Here is a 17,523-nt window from a genome sequence, read left to right as displayed (position 1 = left end):
TGAGAGTCTTAGAGAGTCTTAGTGAGAGTTGTTGTTGTTGTTAGAGAGAGAGATTTTGTAAGAGAGATTGTTCGTTTTATAAAGAGATTCATATTTATGAAAAGTTCATACTTAGAAGTGTAGAAGCTCTTTGAGTGAGGAGATAGTGTTGAGACAGTCTTAGTGTTCATATTGTGTATGTAAGATGTATATGTAAAGACATTTTAAACCACATGATATACAAGACACATAATGACAATTTTCACTTTACCTTTTGGTAGAATTACAACACAAAGACGACGTTTATAAAAACACATGATGGGTTTATTTCTTTTTCGACCGGCCGTGGTTTTCATAGTCAAGAATTCAAGTTTCACATTCTAAGTTTCAAAGGTGACCGTCTCGCTTCTAGACGTTCGAATGTCCATGTCTGGACTGTCGTCTGTCGTCCTCAGACTCTCTCTGACTCTCCCCCAGTTTCTCTTCGCTTAACTCTAAAGTTTCTAACTATATCGAGAACTTCCCATTTTCCATGACGTCATACACATGTTAAAACATGTGTCTTCTTTCACGTGTTCTGGAAATGCTTGTCTAAAACCTTTTCCTTTGTTTACAAAAGGAATTTTAACCTATATTCCCAGTAACCTATTTTTCCAATATGTTAAAAACATGTTTATTAAATTATCTTATAGTTGCATTCTTCAATTGAATTTTCATAACAGAATTGACAATGCACATTCTTTTCTTGAAACTATTTCATCTCTAAGCTAAACAATGGTTTGTTTTCACATTCCATTTGCTAATTCTCTCTCGTAATCTATTTCTAAACCTAAATTACGAGATTCGAATTTCGTCTATGCTATTTCATTTTCATTTTAACTAAATCTCTCTATTTTTATACTTACATGAAAAGGGGACAGCCCTTATCATGTAACAAAATTTCATTGCTAAAAATTAATGTTTTAAAATATTGGTGTGAGTAAACTGAAGCGTTCGTGTGTTTGTTGAAAAATCAATTCTTTTTGTGATTATTTTACATGAAGCATTAAATTAAACTTTCTTTTAACTCGGCTTGTTAAATTCTTAGGTGAAAGCTCAGTTTGCTATATAGGTTTAACGCAAAATGATTCCCTGGTATTAATATGTTCGTATCAAGCTTTTTTTTTTCTTTTTTTTACCAATTTGTAATTGTTGTTATTATTTTAACCATTCCATTCTCAACGTACCTTATTAATCTTTGTGTCAAACTTAAGAACTTGTACAAAATTTCCAAGTGGACAGTACAATTAAAATATTTATACATACATATATATTATTTTTATACTTGGGCTTACCACTTATCAAGGCCCGGAGACCACTCGAGGATAAAAGCTAATAAATGTAAGGTGCTGGTATAGTAATCGTTAATGGTGTAAATTGGGTATAATTTTATTATTTATACGGATGACTCAACAAGAACTTGTTTACATTGGATTTGAAGGCTATCATGTTGTATTCAACAGTGGAACAGTGTTCCACAGGCGGGCAGTTCTGGTAAAGAAGTTTTTTCATGGAACCTGCGTTTAGATTTAAGCACAGTTAGAGAGTGGAGAAATTGTATATAGTGGTTGTAGCTAGTCGAGTGTTTTTTGTGAAAGTTTGGCTATGGGAAACATATATTGGAGTACTGTCGAGCACGTACCATGAAAAGAACGATAGAGCATAGATAGGCTCGTAACGTATCTTCTGTGTAAAGGAGATTGCAGAGAGGAGAAAAAGTCATGACCTACTAGGTTTTTTGAAGCCGGTTTTGAACTCTATCAAGGCTGAATAGGACGCGCCGAGCACCTCCTACACACATGTGGCAACAGTACTCCATTTTAGGGTGTACCTGGCTCTTACACAGAAAGAAGATTGCATCAGCAGTGAGATATCTGCTGGAATGGTACAGTGATCCACCATTTTTCCAGCGATCTTGGTAACAGATTTGATATATATGTTCTATTTCAAATCAGGAGTAAAGGTCAGTCCCAGGAGTTTGTGAAGATATGAAGCTTCCTCAATTGGGGTGTGATGGGGTCAGGTCGATTATGATGATTATTATGATATGTATATATGTGTATACATATATATATATATATACGTAAGTATACACACACACACATATATATGTATGCGTGTAGTTACATATATATATATATATATATATATATATATATATAGATATACACACATACATATATATATATATGTGCGTGTGTATAATTACATAGTATATATATATATACATATACATTATATATATATATATATATATATATATATATATACTAGCAAGAAAACTTAACGTTGCTTGGAATCAAATAATGAGCAACAAATGTTCCATACTTCCAATATTTTGATTGGATTGTCATCGAAATCGGTTAAATCGCCCATTTCCTAATCTTATCGATTGATAGCCTGCTCTAGTAGGTGACCCAACACGTTTCACCGGGAGGATGCTATAATTTAATCTACAATACATTGTCGTCTACATTGCACCGTAGAGAACCTTATGTTGATTTTATGAAATTATTTTTATATAATAGCTTGAATTGAAGTTTAAAATACAAAAGTCAAGTATCATGGTTCGATTGTGCTTTGAACAGAAACATTCATTTTGAACGTGCTCTTGTCTTATCAATAAACATACTATGGATGCTACACGCCAAGCTCTTCTGCTTGTGCGGTGATAAAACTTCTCAAATACATTTTATATTATACTAGCAAAAGTACCCGTTGTTGACTGGGTTCAAAAACAGCCTACAGAAAATGGACTCTGATTTATTAAAGTATGAAAGGTTATGAAAAGGAAGGGTTGTAAAGAGATAGCTTCGAATTTGGGGGTATCAAAACCAAAGCAAAATATGATAAAAATAAAAATAAAATAGATAAACCCCATAATTTATTATACCATACCTGTTCACACTGAAACACTTATCACAATATTCTGTGGATCTATATTAAAAAACCTTGTTAAACTTTGTGACATATTTCCATTCTATGGAGGTCAGGCACGAACGAACACCCCATAATTTTATTATACCATATTTCTTCAAACTGAAACATAATTATCAAAGTATACTTACGCAGATAGATATGAAAAGTCTTTATTAAAGTTTGTGCCTATTTCCATTCTATGGAGGCCAGTCGCGAACGCAGACCCCACAATTTTATTATATAATCCCTATTTAAGTTAAAACATACTTATCAAAGTATTATTATGTACATCTATATAAAAAAACCTTGTAAACATTTTTTTTTTAATTTTTAAATTTTTTTATTTCCATACTTTGTGGACCAGGCGTGTACGCAGACCCCACATTGAATCATCATTATGCCAGATCAAACATACCCATTCCTGTGTCTCGATACGTCTTCTATCATTATATGTGATCAGTTTTCTATAACAGTCAACCATATAGGAGCCTATTCGTGACCAGACACACACACAGACGTTCAGCTTTATATTATAGATTTATATGATTTTAGGCAGTATAAGGGTGTTAACTTTGGTCAAAATTAGTCTGTTTCTTCTGGAATCAGATTTTTCGATGATCGATTTTCGATACTTCTCGGAGGCATACATGTATATTATATATCAATTGATGAATCTAATCTGCACTTTACTCTTCAGAAGAAATAGAACTATCAATCTGCACTTTACTCTTCAGAAGAAATAGAACTATCAATCTGCACTTTACTCTTCAGAAGAAATAGAACTACCAATCTGCACTTTACTCTTCAGAAGAAATAGAACTATCAATCTGCACTTTACTCTTCAGAAGAAATAGAACTATCAATCTGCACTTTACTCTTCAGAAGAAATAGAACTATCAATCTGCACTTTACTCTTCAGAAGAAATAGAACTATCAATCTGCACTTTACTCTTCAGAAGAAATAGAACTATCAATCTGCACTTTACTCTTCAGAAGAAATAGAACTATCAATCTGCACTTTACTCTTCAGAAGAAATAGAACTATCAATCTGCACTTTACTCTTCAGAAGAAATAGAACTACCAATCTGCACTTTACTCTTCAGAAGAAATAGAACTATCAATCTGCACTTTACTCTTCAGAAGAAATAGAACTATCAATTCATTAAAAGAAAAGGAAATGCACTTTGGCATGACTACAAAATCTGAAAATTGGAAGAGAAATTGCAATTACTTTTTCTTTTTTTCTTTTATTACACCATCTTCATACAATAATTAAATGAATGATTTTGCGCTATGAAACAGTTGCCGTCAAGAATTGTGAATGTCGACGTAATTAATGAAATAAATTGTAAGATGGTCAACATACTACTCGAATATATTACATGATCTTTGATTTTGATAACTTATGTGCATCACAGGTAAGATTTTCTTTGTTTTTCATATGGGTACTATACTGCACAAGTACCTTATTTCCTGGGTAGGATACTGTACAAGTACCATTTGCCTAATTTAAAAATGGAAAGTCGTTACTTTTAAGTAATTTTCTCTTGTGCTAAATTTTCTGTGCGTCTAGAGTAAGTTTTTGTTTTTTACTCTTAGTCAAAAAGTTATGAAGGACCTTATTTCTCATTTAAAAGTCATACTACTCGAATATATAACTTGACGTTCAGTTTTAATAACTTTGCACGCCACAGGTAAGATTTTCTTTGTTTTTCATATGAGTACTATACTGCACAAGTACTTTATTTCTTGGGCAGAATAATGCACAAACACCTTATTTTTAATATATAGATGAAACTACTCGATGATTTTACATAATTTTCTGTTGTGCAAACTTTTCCGTATGTCACAGGTGAGGGTTTGTTTTTACATCAGAGTGCTATAGTAAACAAGCACCTTATTTCTTATATAAATGTCATACTCGAATATATTACATGGTTTCGGTTTTGATTACTTTTATGTACATCACAAGTAAGATTTCCTTTGTGTTTCATATGGGTACTATACTGTAATGTACCTTATTTCTTGGATAGGATACTGTACAAGTACCTTTTTTCTAATTTAAAAATGAAAGAACTCAATATGTTTATGAAATTAACGACTAGCAGCAAGAGGAATTCTCAATCTCATTGCTCGGTCATTTATGGTTGCTCGATCTTGTCAATTAACGAATTCTTAATCGCAAAGCCCACACCAGCCTCATGCCTCTCTTTTTCAGATCTGCCAAACCAGAAGATCGTGTAGATGATTCTCACGCGCAAAATGTGTCTCAGAGAGTGTCTATATTGTATCTTTGTAATTCCTTAGCTAAAATTGCAGTCTTCTTTTCTAGTTTTTTTTTACCATTGTCAATAAGTGTTCTCACATTCCAGCAACAGTGAGTATTTTCTGTTTCTGTTCCTACTGATATAGACAGCCGTCAGCCGCATGTTGCTGACCAGCAGGTCAGAGGCAGCTTTGTTTAGGACGCATTTTCTTGTCTCCTCCCAAATTATTGGGTGAGCAGTGCTAACCTGAAAAGGCTGCTCAGTCACTAAAAGCCCCACTGAGCACACAACTACCTAAGTATTGTTGTGAAAAGCGATGTTAAGATAGGCCTTTTGTCGCTTGTACACAGATCAGTTACATGTTTCCAACCTGTAAGGCCTACATACGTCACAACTTTTCCATCGCCATAGGACATTTTTTTTGTAGACAAATGTCTAAGGGAGTATATGTACAAACATGTTATTACAGAATTTTAGCTTTGTATGACAGCTAAGTCTCACTCTCAGTTCAAAATGTTGAGATTTAGCAACAAGCAAGAGCAAGATAACCAGCAACAAGTCAAACTGCAGACCAGCTTAATGCGGGTATTGGTCTTCTGTTTTATTTTATTTTTTTCTTAAATCAGATATTTGCTTCTCCTAGAGGAGTTTCCTTCACCACGGGTTTCAGGAGCCCTCTCCATCCCAATGATATTCGACCCATGAATGGGAGTTAGGTTGCTGGGCCCCAGAGCATACTCCACATGCCGGTGGGTCATGAATTCTGCAGCTGACAGGGCCTAAGCTCCTCTGGAAGTTTCTGTTAGGGTTACTTCACCCTTAGTGTTTGGTTAAAGGAACCTTAACCCACAAGGCAGTGGGGATCCAGTTATATGTCGTAGGACACTCACTGTCATCAGATGTGACAATGTGCACATGGAGCTGATTTGTCTGAAAGAAGCACAGTATATCACTTAGACATCAGTCTTTTAACACATGTCCACACCAGACCTTGACTACATATGCATACACATACACCCTCACGCACATGTACACATATACATGCATACACATGCACACACACATATGCACATATACATACACACACATATATATGTAAATATACACACATATATTATATATATATATATATGCTCATACATATGCATGCACATATATACACACATACATGTATACACCTGTATGCATGCACACATACATGTACATGAACATGCATGTACACATACATGCGCACATATATAACTGTAAACACATACGCACATGCACATACACGCAAATATATACATTGATATACATATATGCACATACATATGCATACACACATGCACATACATACAGACACACACAAGCATACACATGCGCACATACATGCAAGTACATACACATGTATACATACACAAATACGCACATAAATACGTATATACACACACGTACGCATGCACATACATGTAGATATATACATGAAGATACGTTTCAATAGGAAGAATTCCTCAATGATTCTGGCGACGACGATGATGATGATGATGGGTACAATTAAATTAATTAAAACATGAATAAAAATCCAACGCATACGATTCATAGAACAGACAGTCATTATTTGCAGTGTTTGTGCAACTTTTAAATTAAGGATGCGTTCCAAATAGCAGAAATCCTCAATGATCATGACGATGATGATGATGGGTACAAACAGAAAACAATCCAACACACATGATTCATAGAACAGACAGTCATTATATATATATATATATATATATATATATATATATATATATATTTAAATAAGGGGGTAGTCACCAACAATGTATATTTTTTACCATTATTTTATTATTCCGTGTCTTGGTTTTTCATTGAGAATTATGTTTAGATCATTGTAATAATGTTTTTAAATCATTGAAATCGTTTTTAACGCGTTTCAGACGTTCTGTGAAGCGTCCTCTTCAGAAATTATTTTCAAAATGTGTTAAGCATGTAAAAATAGCATTTTTGTAGTTCATTTGAAGTGTTTCCAAGGGGTGGAAACGTGTAAGTGTCTACTATTCATTGGCATGTTCAATTATTATTACTCTTTTATTGGGCTGTGGTGAGGCCGCCGAGATACATTATATCTCGGTGGCCTCGGCTGTGGTCACTCCTGTGCTGTGTTTCTCTCTCTCACTCTCTCTTTCTGTATGTGTTTTTTCTTTTCCTTTGGGGTAGGATGTGTGTGTGTGTTTTCTTTTATTGGTTTGAAAATGTGTGTACTGTTTTATAGTATTATGAAGTTATTTGCTTCCCTAGGAAGGTGAACTCCCTCTTTCTGCTTGTGCTTTTTTTCCCTTTAGGGTAGGATGTGTATATATATATATATATATATATATATATATATATATATATATATATATATATATATATATATATATATATATATATATATTAGTGTAGTATAATAATTCTCCAAGTTCCAAACATCAAGTTTTCTGACTTGGCCATTTATTACAAACTGTAGGTTACATAGAACCACGTAAGTTGTCCAAAATGCTCTGGAACCCAATAAAACGGCATTCATTTCTAAAAAAAAAAAAACGGCACTTTTTCTAAATGTATAAAAATTAAAAATTTATATAAAAAATCTTTTTCATCATAAAAATCTTTATTTATGAGGATAATTTTTAACCCATTACGATTGACAAACCGAGTACGTTTCAAGTAACTAATTAACCTATATATATATACTAGCATGGGTGCCCGGCGTTGCCCGGGTGTTTGGAGGTGTATGCTGAGCAAAAAAAAAGGGGGTAATTTTTTAAACTTTGACCCCTATTATGACCCCTGAAAATTTATTGTTTTGGGCTCAAATCAAGTTATTAAGTTAGATCCATGTCCACGGAAGCTATATCTAAAATTTAAAGTGTGTAGACCCAAAATTGTCGGAGAAGTTTGGGAGAGTTCTCAAAGCTCAAATCGTTGAACTTTGACCCCTTAATCGCCAAATTTCTGGCTAAAAACCGATCACATAGATTTTTCCAAATCTCAGTACCCTGTATATCCAATTTCGAGTCTGTAGACTAAAAATTGACAGAGTTATTTCGTAGGGAAATGTACACAGACACACACACACACACACTTTCACTTTTATAGATATATAGATTTAAAATTTGAGTCTGACAGAATGACAAAATTATATTGCAAACCGATATATTAAACAAACGAACTTCAAAGAGACAAATGAACACATAAGTAAAAACAATTTGTATTAGAAAACATTTATTATTCCACGTCTTTTTTTTACAGACCTGACGACTGAGGTTCGCTCTTAATAAAAATTGTTTTTTATAGTCTTAATTTTGACTTCCTTTGTCATAAAAAACTAAAAAAAAAATCAAGAAAGAAAAGAAATTTAATTTTATTTTTTCATTAATTTCTTTCTGTGCAAAGCAATTCTTTCAAACTTACTCTGTTTCCAAAATGTTTTTATTTTATTCCCCTCCCCCTTCATTCATTTTCCTCCGCATCCTGGCAAGATTACTGTACACATAGATTCGAAAAAATAGTCAAAAACAAATATATAAATAAATGTTATCAAAGGCAAGATAAGTTACTTTTCTACCTAACTGGATATCTTTTTTGTGTTTTTATTCAATGTAATATATTTATTCAGCTCGAAAAACATACAGTGTTTACCGATGTGTTGGAAAATTCAAGATGGCGTCTCACACCCTCTTTAACACCGTAAGTTTGGGAAAAGGTGTTATAAATAAAAAACTATACAAAATACTATTAAAAACCCGCCGAATATATGTCAACCTATGTCACGGTAACATATATTGAGCGAGTTTTTAACAGTATTTTAACAGGGCACATCGTAAAAACTGACCCATTAATTTTCCTGAAGTAAAAACTATATCGTTTTTAAACTTTTAAAACTGTACATTATAAAAAGAAAACTGTTCGAGTGATTTTTTTTTTTTTTTTTTTTTACATGGGTGTCACCACTTATCAAGGCCCAGAGGCCACTCAAGGATAAGGGTTAATAGGTATACATTAGTCATTGTGATTTTAGCATAGTAAACAGTGGGAATTTTGTAACTTGGATTACTTGAAAAAGAAAACTGTTCGAATGATTGAAAATGAAAACAAAATAACAATGTAAATATATTGATAAGAAAAAAACAAAAACAAACGAAGTTTCCGTTTCAGGAACCCGAGTTTAATTTTATGTCGTAATCATTCAACTCGTTCGCGGTTTTATTCAGCGATTAGGGATAACCATACGACATATCTAATTACCAAAGCGATTTTTTTTTAATTTTTTTTTTTTATTAAAACTAAACCTGTTTAGTTTTAATGAACCAATTTTTTTAAAGCCAACACTTTAGTTATTTTGAGAGCGTGCAACTGCACCCGAAAGGTTGATTAGGAAACTCCAAATCCTTTTATGACTCGGAAAAAAAGGGCTTTTTATTGGCTTAAATGATAAACTAATGTTAAATATTAGTATTTGCCATCGATTCTGAAATAAAATGAAATCCTGACATTGTGATCATTTTTGCAGGTGTTATGTGCCAAATATTGAAATAAGAATGTTTAAATTCAATTATTGTAATTTAAGTCTTTAAGTTTAAAGTCGATTTTATTTATAAAATATCTTTTTAGAAATCAATCTCAAAAACAATCTGAACAATAAATCTCTTTTGTTATGGCTAAGTTTTTGTCAAGGGTAGAAATTATAATAGACAAGTATTCATCCATGATGACATTTTACCGATTTCCTGGTTTACAGGTATTCTTGCTAAATTTCTTCGAAAGAATTGACATAAACAATACTTCAACTAAATACGTATATTTCATGCAATAATGACTTTTATTTCTTCTGACTTTTCCTAAACTAAACATAAAACATCGGTTAGGGTTAGTTTAACATTCTGTAAAAGTACCTTCCGTTTTTTTTTGTTTTTTTTTTTTGTACTTCTGCAGAGAAGGTAAAAAACCGATAAAAACTGGATATATTTTTCGTGTTTTTATTCAATTTAACATGTTTATTCAGCTCGAAAAGAATACAGTGTTTACCGATGTGTTGGAAAATTCAAGATGGCGTCTCACACATTCTTTAACACCGTAAGTTTGGGAAAAGGTGTTATAAATAAAAAACTATACAAAATACTATTAAAAACCCGCCGAATATATGTCAACCTATGTCACGGTAACATATATTGAGCGAGTTTTTAACAGTATTTTAACCGGTTTTTTATTTATTACACCTTTTTCCAAACTTACCATCTTAAAGAGAGAATCGGCCGCCATCTTGAATTTTCCAATACATCGGTAAACACTGTATGCTTTTCGAGCTGAATAAACATGTTAAATTGAATAAAAACACGAAAAATTTGCCTTTGATAACATTTATTTGTTATATATTTGTTTTTTGGCAACTTATTCGAATCTATGTGTACAGTAATACAAACCCGAAATGAATTTAAGACCACGAGTGAAATGAGAAAAAGAAGTCAGCGGGTTTGGTTGCCATAACAACGTGACGGTAGTGAACGTGTGTGTGTGCGTGTGTGCGCGTATTTCGTGTAGTTTAGTTTCGTATAATAGTTTCGTATTTTTTTAATTTGTAAATAACAAGTTATTAAAAAATTAAACCCTTCCAAGATGGACAATAAATAAAGCCATAATATTTTATGGTAAAGGTAAGAGCGTAGAAACGATTGTTTTTTAGGAGATGTGATTATTGGATTAACCAATCAGAAATCGTCTGTGGCACACACACATCTCTGTTTTTATAGATATATAGAAGATAGATATAGATAGATAGAAGATAGAAGATAGATTAAATGTTAAATAGATTTTGTAAATAGTACAGTTGAAATGATTAGAATATTTCCAATATGTAATAAGGTCGAGGTAATTAGTTAAAGAGATTTAATATAATGTGATATGCAAATGAGCATAAGTCATTCGATATGGGGGTTGTTTGTAGAATAGTATATAAAGAAATTAGGCAAAGATTCTTATGTCTTCTATAACAGAAACATCCTAAAATGGGTTCTAATGTTTCTCTACCAGGAGAGATCTACCCTCTTACCTCCTTTATATTTCGTTAATGGTGGAGAGCTGTACACACAGACAGAAACACACGAACCCTATTACTTTATAAATATATATATATATATATATATATGTATATACTCGTATGAATTTGTTTTTTATTTTGTGTATTGATATTAATATTAAAAACCCTTTTTTCTATTTATTTAAAAAGGAAATACAATTTTGTTATATATGGGTCGTGGAATTGCATTAACTAGCAAAAATATCTAGATAATTTGCATATTCTTTAAAGCATTCATTTTAATTAATTCCCTATTAGTTTTTTCGGTTTATGGGATGATAATTTTTAGTTAAGTATTATGTGTAATTATATTCATGCAGATATTCTACATGATTTATACTTGTGTAATATTTGCATAAAAATTATAGTAAACACAAACCTCTTTCTATATATATTTATGTATGTATATATATTTGCTTAAAAAAATTTTCCCACAAAACTCCTGCCAGTTTTTGGTCTACAGATATGAAACTTAATATATAGGGTATTCGAATCCATGCGAAACTTTATATTTAGGTTTTAGCAGGGGAAAGTCGACAGAGAAGTGTGAAAATAAAAAATGGAATTTGCCAGGTGAAAGTCGAACGACAGCATTACGAATATGTATGTGTAACGTAATAGCTATTGGTTTATGTTTTAATTTTTAGCCTTGTAACAAACATGTCTTCATAGTTCAGACATTAACGTCAAAGGAAAAAGTAAATTGTAAGCTAAACGTTTTGGTTTTGATTCTCGGTGGTGGCACAGGAGTCATTGTCTAAAAAACTTTTTAAATCATTACTATATATTGGATCAAATTTAATATAATTCTAAATAGGAATGCTACATTAATAAAAAATATCATATTTAAGTGTATTTCACGACCAGGTAATGCTGGGCGGCTTGCTAGTATATATATATATATATATATATATATATATATATATATATATAAATTTTTAAATCAATTTTCATCCCAAACAAGGCACAGTGCCACTTTGAAGTAGGGGGCTACTTACGGGGACATAAGTTGTAGGGGCATTATGAAGGGAGATGAGTAGCAAGATGTTTTTTTGCATTACACTTGAACTTCTGCATGTCAGTACAGTTGGGAAAGCAGAATGCCGGAAGGGAGTTCCAAAGTCTCGCAGTTCTAGGGAAGAAACTATTGGAGTAGAAGGCTTTCTTACATTTAGGGACCTCTACTGTGAAGGGGTGGGACTTAGTTGCTTGTTGGATTTGTCAGGGGTACTCACGTCGAGGAGGTACAAGTGCTTGTAGTTCGTCAGAGCATTCACGATTAAAGTACTTGTAGAACAGGCAGAGGGATGCAACATTTCGTTGATAGGACAGAGGCTGAAGCCTAGATGACAGTTCAGGACCTATCAGGTTGGCGATTCTCTTTTGAACCTTGCCCAGAAGTGAGAGACAAGCAGCAGATGCATCAGCCCAAATGTGACAACAGTACTCCATACATGGGCGAATGGTAGCCTTATAGACGTACAAGATACTTTCAGGCGTAAGTAGTTTTCTAGCACGATAGAGATAGCCCACCTTCTTCGCAGCAGCCTTGGCAATGCTCTCAATGTATCTATTCCAGGTCATGTTCCCTGTAAAAGTTAGGCCGAGAAGTTTAAAAGATGTACTTGCAGGTAATGTATTCTTGGCCATTGTTATTGGTGGTAGAAAAGGTTTCTTGTAATTATTGAAGGAAACGAGTTTAGTCTTGGCAGCATTGAATGTGACCAGCCATTTTTGTCCCCACTCCACTACGGATTGGAGATCATCCTCTTGTGTTTCTGCTGTTTCCTTAGATATGTGTTCATTTGTTTTCCCCTTGTGCCTATTATAGAGCCTATTATAGAGAATGGTGTCATAAGTAAATATACCCATCCCAGAAACAATTTTATCAGGGAGGTCATTTATAAATATCAGGAATAATAAAGGTCCAAGGATAGACCCTTGAGGTACTCCCACATTTATATCATATTGTTTAGATGTACGACCGTTGAGGACAACTTGGATTTTTCCAGTTGTACAATCATTGGGAACTGTGATCAGGAATAGATCTAGAAATGAGGCATGTTGATCTTGCTGGTCTGGGAAACGTGCCGGAAATGTAACCGTCTGAGATAGGCAATAGGATATAGAGAAGTGTTGTGCTACCAGCTACGTCTGCGTAAGTAAGGAATCCAAGCCAGTTACTCTGGTGGACATTGAAGCCACCAAATACGTTTACTTGTACACTAATATCGAGGAAGAGTGCTATATCTATGCTGTCAAAGACTTTGTTTATTAGGGTACAGTCCTGGGTTGAGGGAGAGCGGCAGAGAAAATACAAGTAGCTAATATGTTACATGTTTAGCCTGAAGCACATAAAGGCCTGATCGTCTAATTCTAGTTTTGTTTCTCTAGTCAGGCGGAGGGTGTTATTATATATATATATATGGCAGGTTAACCCTTATAAACGCTACATAAAATTTTCTGCATTTTAGTTCTGTAAGGATTCGTCAGGCTAAAATGCATTGAATAGATGTTAACAGGGGTTTTTATATATATACACTTAGACTTCGTGACTTAGTGGGGGATGCTCTTTTCTCTACCCTGCAACCTCTCTCCCACAGAAGAGACGTTGCGAGCCTATCCTTGTTTCATCGTTATCCCCATGGCAGGTGCTCATCTGAACTCCAATGTCTGGTCCCCCCTCGCCAATCTTTCACGAAAAACACCCGTCTAGCTGAATCCACTGTGAAAAATTTCCCCCACTCTATATCTGTGCCTAAATAAAAATGTGGATTCCATGAACAAAGCTTCTTTCTTAGAACTGCACGCCTGTGGAACTCTGTTCCGTCTGCCTGCTTCCCACCTGACTACAACCTGGATGTCTTCAAGTCCAACATTAAATTCCTAATGAACCGCCCCCTTAAGTAAACACTTCATAAAATCTCCACACTAATGTACTGTACTTGCAATAACCCTTATCCCTGAGTGGCTTCCGGGCCTTGATAAGTGGTTACCACCGTGTAAAAAAAACACAGTGTAAAATTTAGCTAGTTAGCTTATCAGATTCATTGTTATTTTCAGTTATAGGTTAATCTTTTCATTAGCCAATGGCAGAGCTTCTCTCATATGACGGTTTGGATGACTTCTTTTTCTTCTCCTTTATTCAGTTTTGAAAAGAGGTAACTCGTCCTTTGTGAATCAAATGTGACCTTGTTTTAATAAATGCTTGGAATAGTTTTTATTTTAGATTATTTTTTTTAATAATAATAATAATAATAATAATAATAATAATAATAATAAATATATATACACTCATATATCTATATAAATATGTAAAATTAATGTTTGTTTGCAATCGATAATCTAAATAATCACTGGATCGATTGCTTCGACATTTTGGTATAGTATGGGTAAATTATTTATTTAAAATGTGTTAAGAAATTTATATCCAATTTCCCGTCTTTCAGGATGCTTCACCACTGAATCTACAACTTCTTCAGTTGGCTTCAGTTCGCTTGTTGGCTTCTTCTTCGCTGTGTCTCATGCCGTGACTGGCAGCTCTCATCCTTCTCTGCTGTACTTTCTGTGATACTGGTGGTAGGTCACCATAAAGCTGTTGATTTGCTGCATAGCTCCTCCATGATGTATTGAGGGCCATCCAGTCTCTTCTTCAGTGCATTTGTAAGAGTCCATGCCTCAGAGATGAACTGTTTCTACTGTGGAAACAAAGAGTCTTATTTTTAACTTTTCTGAGAGTGTAGATGACCATATCTTTCTCAACTTGTGACATGCACTCCATGCCAGTGCTTTTCTAACTTCAAAATCTTTTTCAGTGCTCTCTGACCATGTACCAAGTTTTCGACAACCCGAGCCGATACTCTTTGTTATGCAAAATACAGTTTCAAATTTTAAAGAAAAAGCGAAGTTATCTTTCTTTGTTAGAAGTTAGAAGAACTTTATTAAGAAATATACTTAATATCTACAATTTTATATCTACTTCTATTTATACTAAATTATACATACTGAATACGCCAAAGCTTATATTTTACTTCCAGATATATCTGTACTGAATTGTTCTTCAAATCATAGATATGTTGCTACTTCACTCTACGTCTTACTATCGCCTCTATCGTCTTAAATATCCAGAGTTCGGGCATCAAACTTTAATTTAATTCCTAATATCAATTTAATCAGACTTTAACATGTTATTCTATTCCCAAACTAACATATGAACAATATTTTAACCAAATATTAACTCCTCAATCTCAACCAGTTGTGAATTTAGTTGCTTCCACTGCATGAATTTTTACTTATCCCCTCTTCCAGTAACAATGAAATGGAAAGCATATTAATGTCCTTTTTAGTTATTCTGAGGAATGTAATTTTTCAGTAGATATAATAATTAACCCATTAACAACCCATGCGAGGTCGCAAAAATACCTGGTTTAGGACCCAGGCGCGAGGCTAACCCACTCGGTGCTGATGGACATAGATCTTCTCAGGTCATCCGTCTAGGAGAAGGAAACTGAAGCTAAACCTAGGGGAGGGAGGCCTCTTCAGTCCTAGACGACAGCCTTCCTAGAAACAAATTACCGATTGGCAAACATAAACCGGTTAAGGAGTAGACAGGGTCTGTCTATCATCCGACTTTTATACTCCTTCTTTGTCTATTAGCCAGGCGCAGAGGTGCGACCACAGGGACTCGACAGAAACACCCAATGGTCAATTTTGTTTCCTGATTAGGGCAATGAACACCGTTCTCCACTCCCACCGCATCACTTCTCCTAAAACTGAGAACTGGGCGGGGGGGGGGGGCTTGAGTGCCATACATGCAAATGCAATTTGATTGGGTTGATTGTTGTTTGATAGGTTGAGGGTACCGGATTGACAGTTTCTGGCTGCTGTTTCCAACTGACAGTACAGGAGCCCTAACTCTTTGGCTACTCCATCATATGTTGCACAATATCGGGATGATTGTAGTGCTATGTTTCACATGGAAAGGGAACTTGCACCCATCTCCAGGGGGCTTTATCGAGGCCACAATCCTGTAGATGAGTAGTTGGCTAATGGTCTACTTGTGTTGCAGATTTAGTATTCTGTACAACCACTTTGTCCGACACCATCTCATCCTAAACCTGAAACTCTTAAACAAAATAAAATGACAGTTCAATAAAAAATTACGATGAAACTAGGCTTAAACTCAAACAAAACCAATTTCCCTCCTCCTTTGCATTCAGGAATATCCGCGAGCTTAGAACTAACTTAGATAATGTTGAATCATTTCTCCTAGCAATTGATTGATTCGTATATTTTAATATTTTATATCACATAGGAGTTGATTCTTGACAAAAATCTATTAACGTCTCTTTAGATGATGGTTAGTATGACTTTAGTCATGGAACACCACAAAAATATATTAAAATGGATTTCATGGATTTGCATAGCGTTACAAACGTTCGCTGACACACCAAAAAGGAATATGGGTCACGACGACGGCCTTTGTCATTCCTGGTCATTAAACGGCTGAATTACATGTTTTGTATTAAATGAAACATTGATAATGAATGTTACTTACCCGATCTTTCTGAACACCTCCAGCACTGGCGGCATTTATTACGTAAAGGAATCCAAATGCCTGTGACATGTACGATGCAAGGAAACTAAGCATTTCTCTGTTTTCGCCTATACCCGGCGTGTCAATGAGAACGATTCCTTCCTGTAATAATAATAATAATAATAGTAGTAATTATAATAATAATAATAATAATAATAATAATAATAATAATAGTAGTAGTAATTATAATAATTATAATAATAATAATAATAATAATAATAATAATAACTAGGGAAGAGAATCACAAAAACATCTGGCCACGACTAAGAAAAGCACACTTGAACAGGTCAATAGAATCCCTACTGACAGCTGCACAGAACAATGCGATAAAGATGTGCAGCTGTCATTGAGAGAAAGGGCTCATTTATTAAATATTGATTGCACATGTATTTTTATTGTTTTTTGACTGTTTACATTGTTTTTCGCAATTTTGTCGCTTACTTTTGGACGTTCTTATTTTGAAAATAAATAAATAATTGTTATAATTCTTTTTCGATCCTTTGCAAATGATTCAAATTTTAATATATTATCATGGATGATAACGACTACCAGTCGTCAAAATTTCAGCTTTTCACAGTTGTTATTTCTAACAAAGAATAGGTTTTAAAATTTTATCCCTTAGTTTTGG

At 33.9% G+C, this 17,523-nt stretch overlaps 1 protein-coding gene across 1 annotated transcript in view; it reads right to left on the bottom strand.

Moving 5' to 3' along the window:
• LOC145297506 (uncharacterized) overlaps positions 1-17,523 on the bottom strand; it is a 236,946-nt gene that overhangs the window by 108,691 nt on the left and 110,732 nt on the right. The window contains exon 4 of the mRNA XM_080143406.1: positions 16,857-16,997. Coding sequence (XP_079999532.1) covers positions 16,857-16,997 — 141 coding nt within the window. The remainder of the gene's footprint in view (positions 1-16,856; positions 16,998-17,523) is intronic.

The sequence above is a fragment of the Euprymna scolopes genome, chromosome 18 (assembly GCF_053919585.1).
Source record: "Euprymna scolopes isolate OS-2025 chromosome 18, ASM5391958v1, whole genome shotgun sequence".
Classification (NCBI taxonomy): Eukaryota; Metazoa; Mollusca; class Cephalopoda; order Sepiida; family Sepiolidae; genus Euprymna; species Euprymna scolopes.
This window is presented reverse-complemented; position numbering and strand designations above follow the sequence as displayed.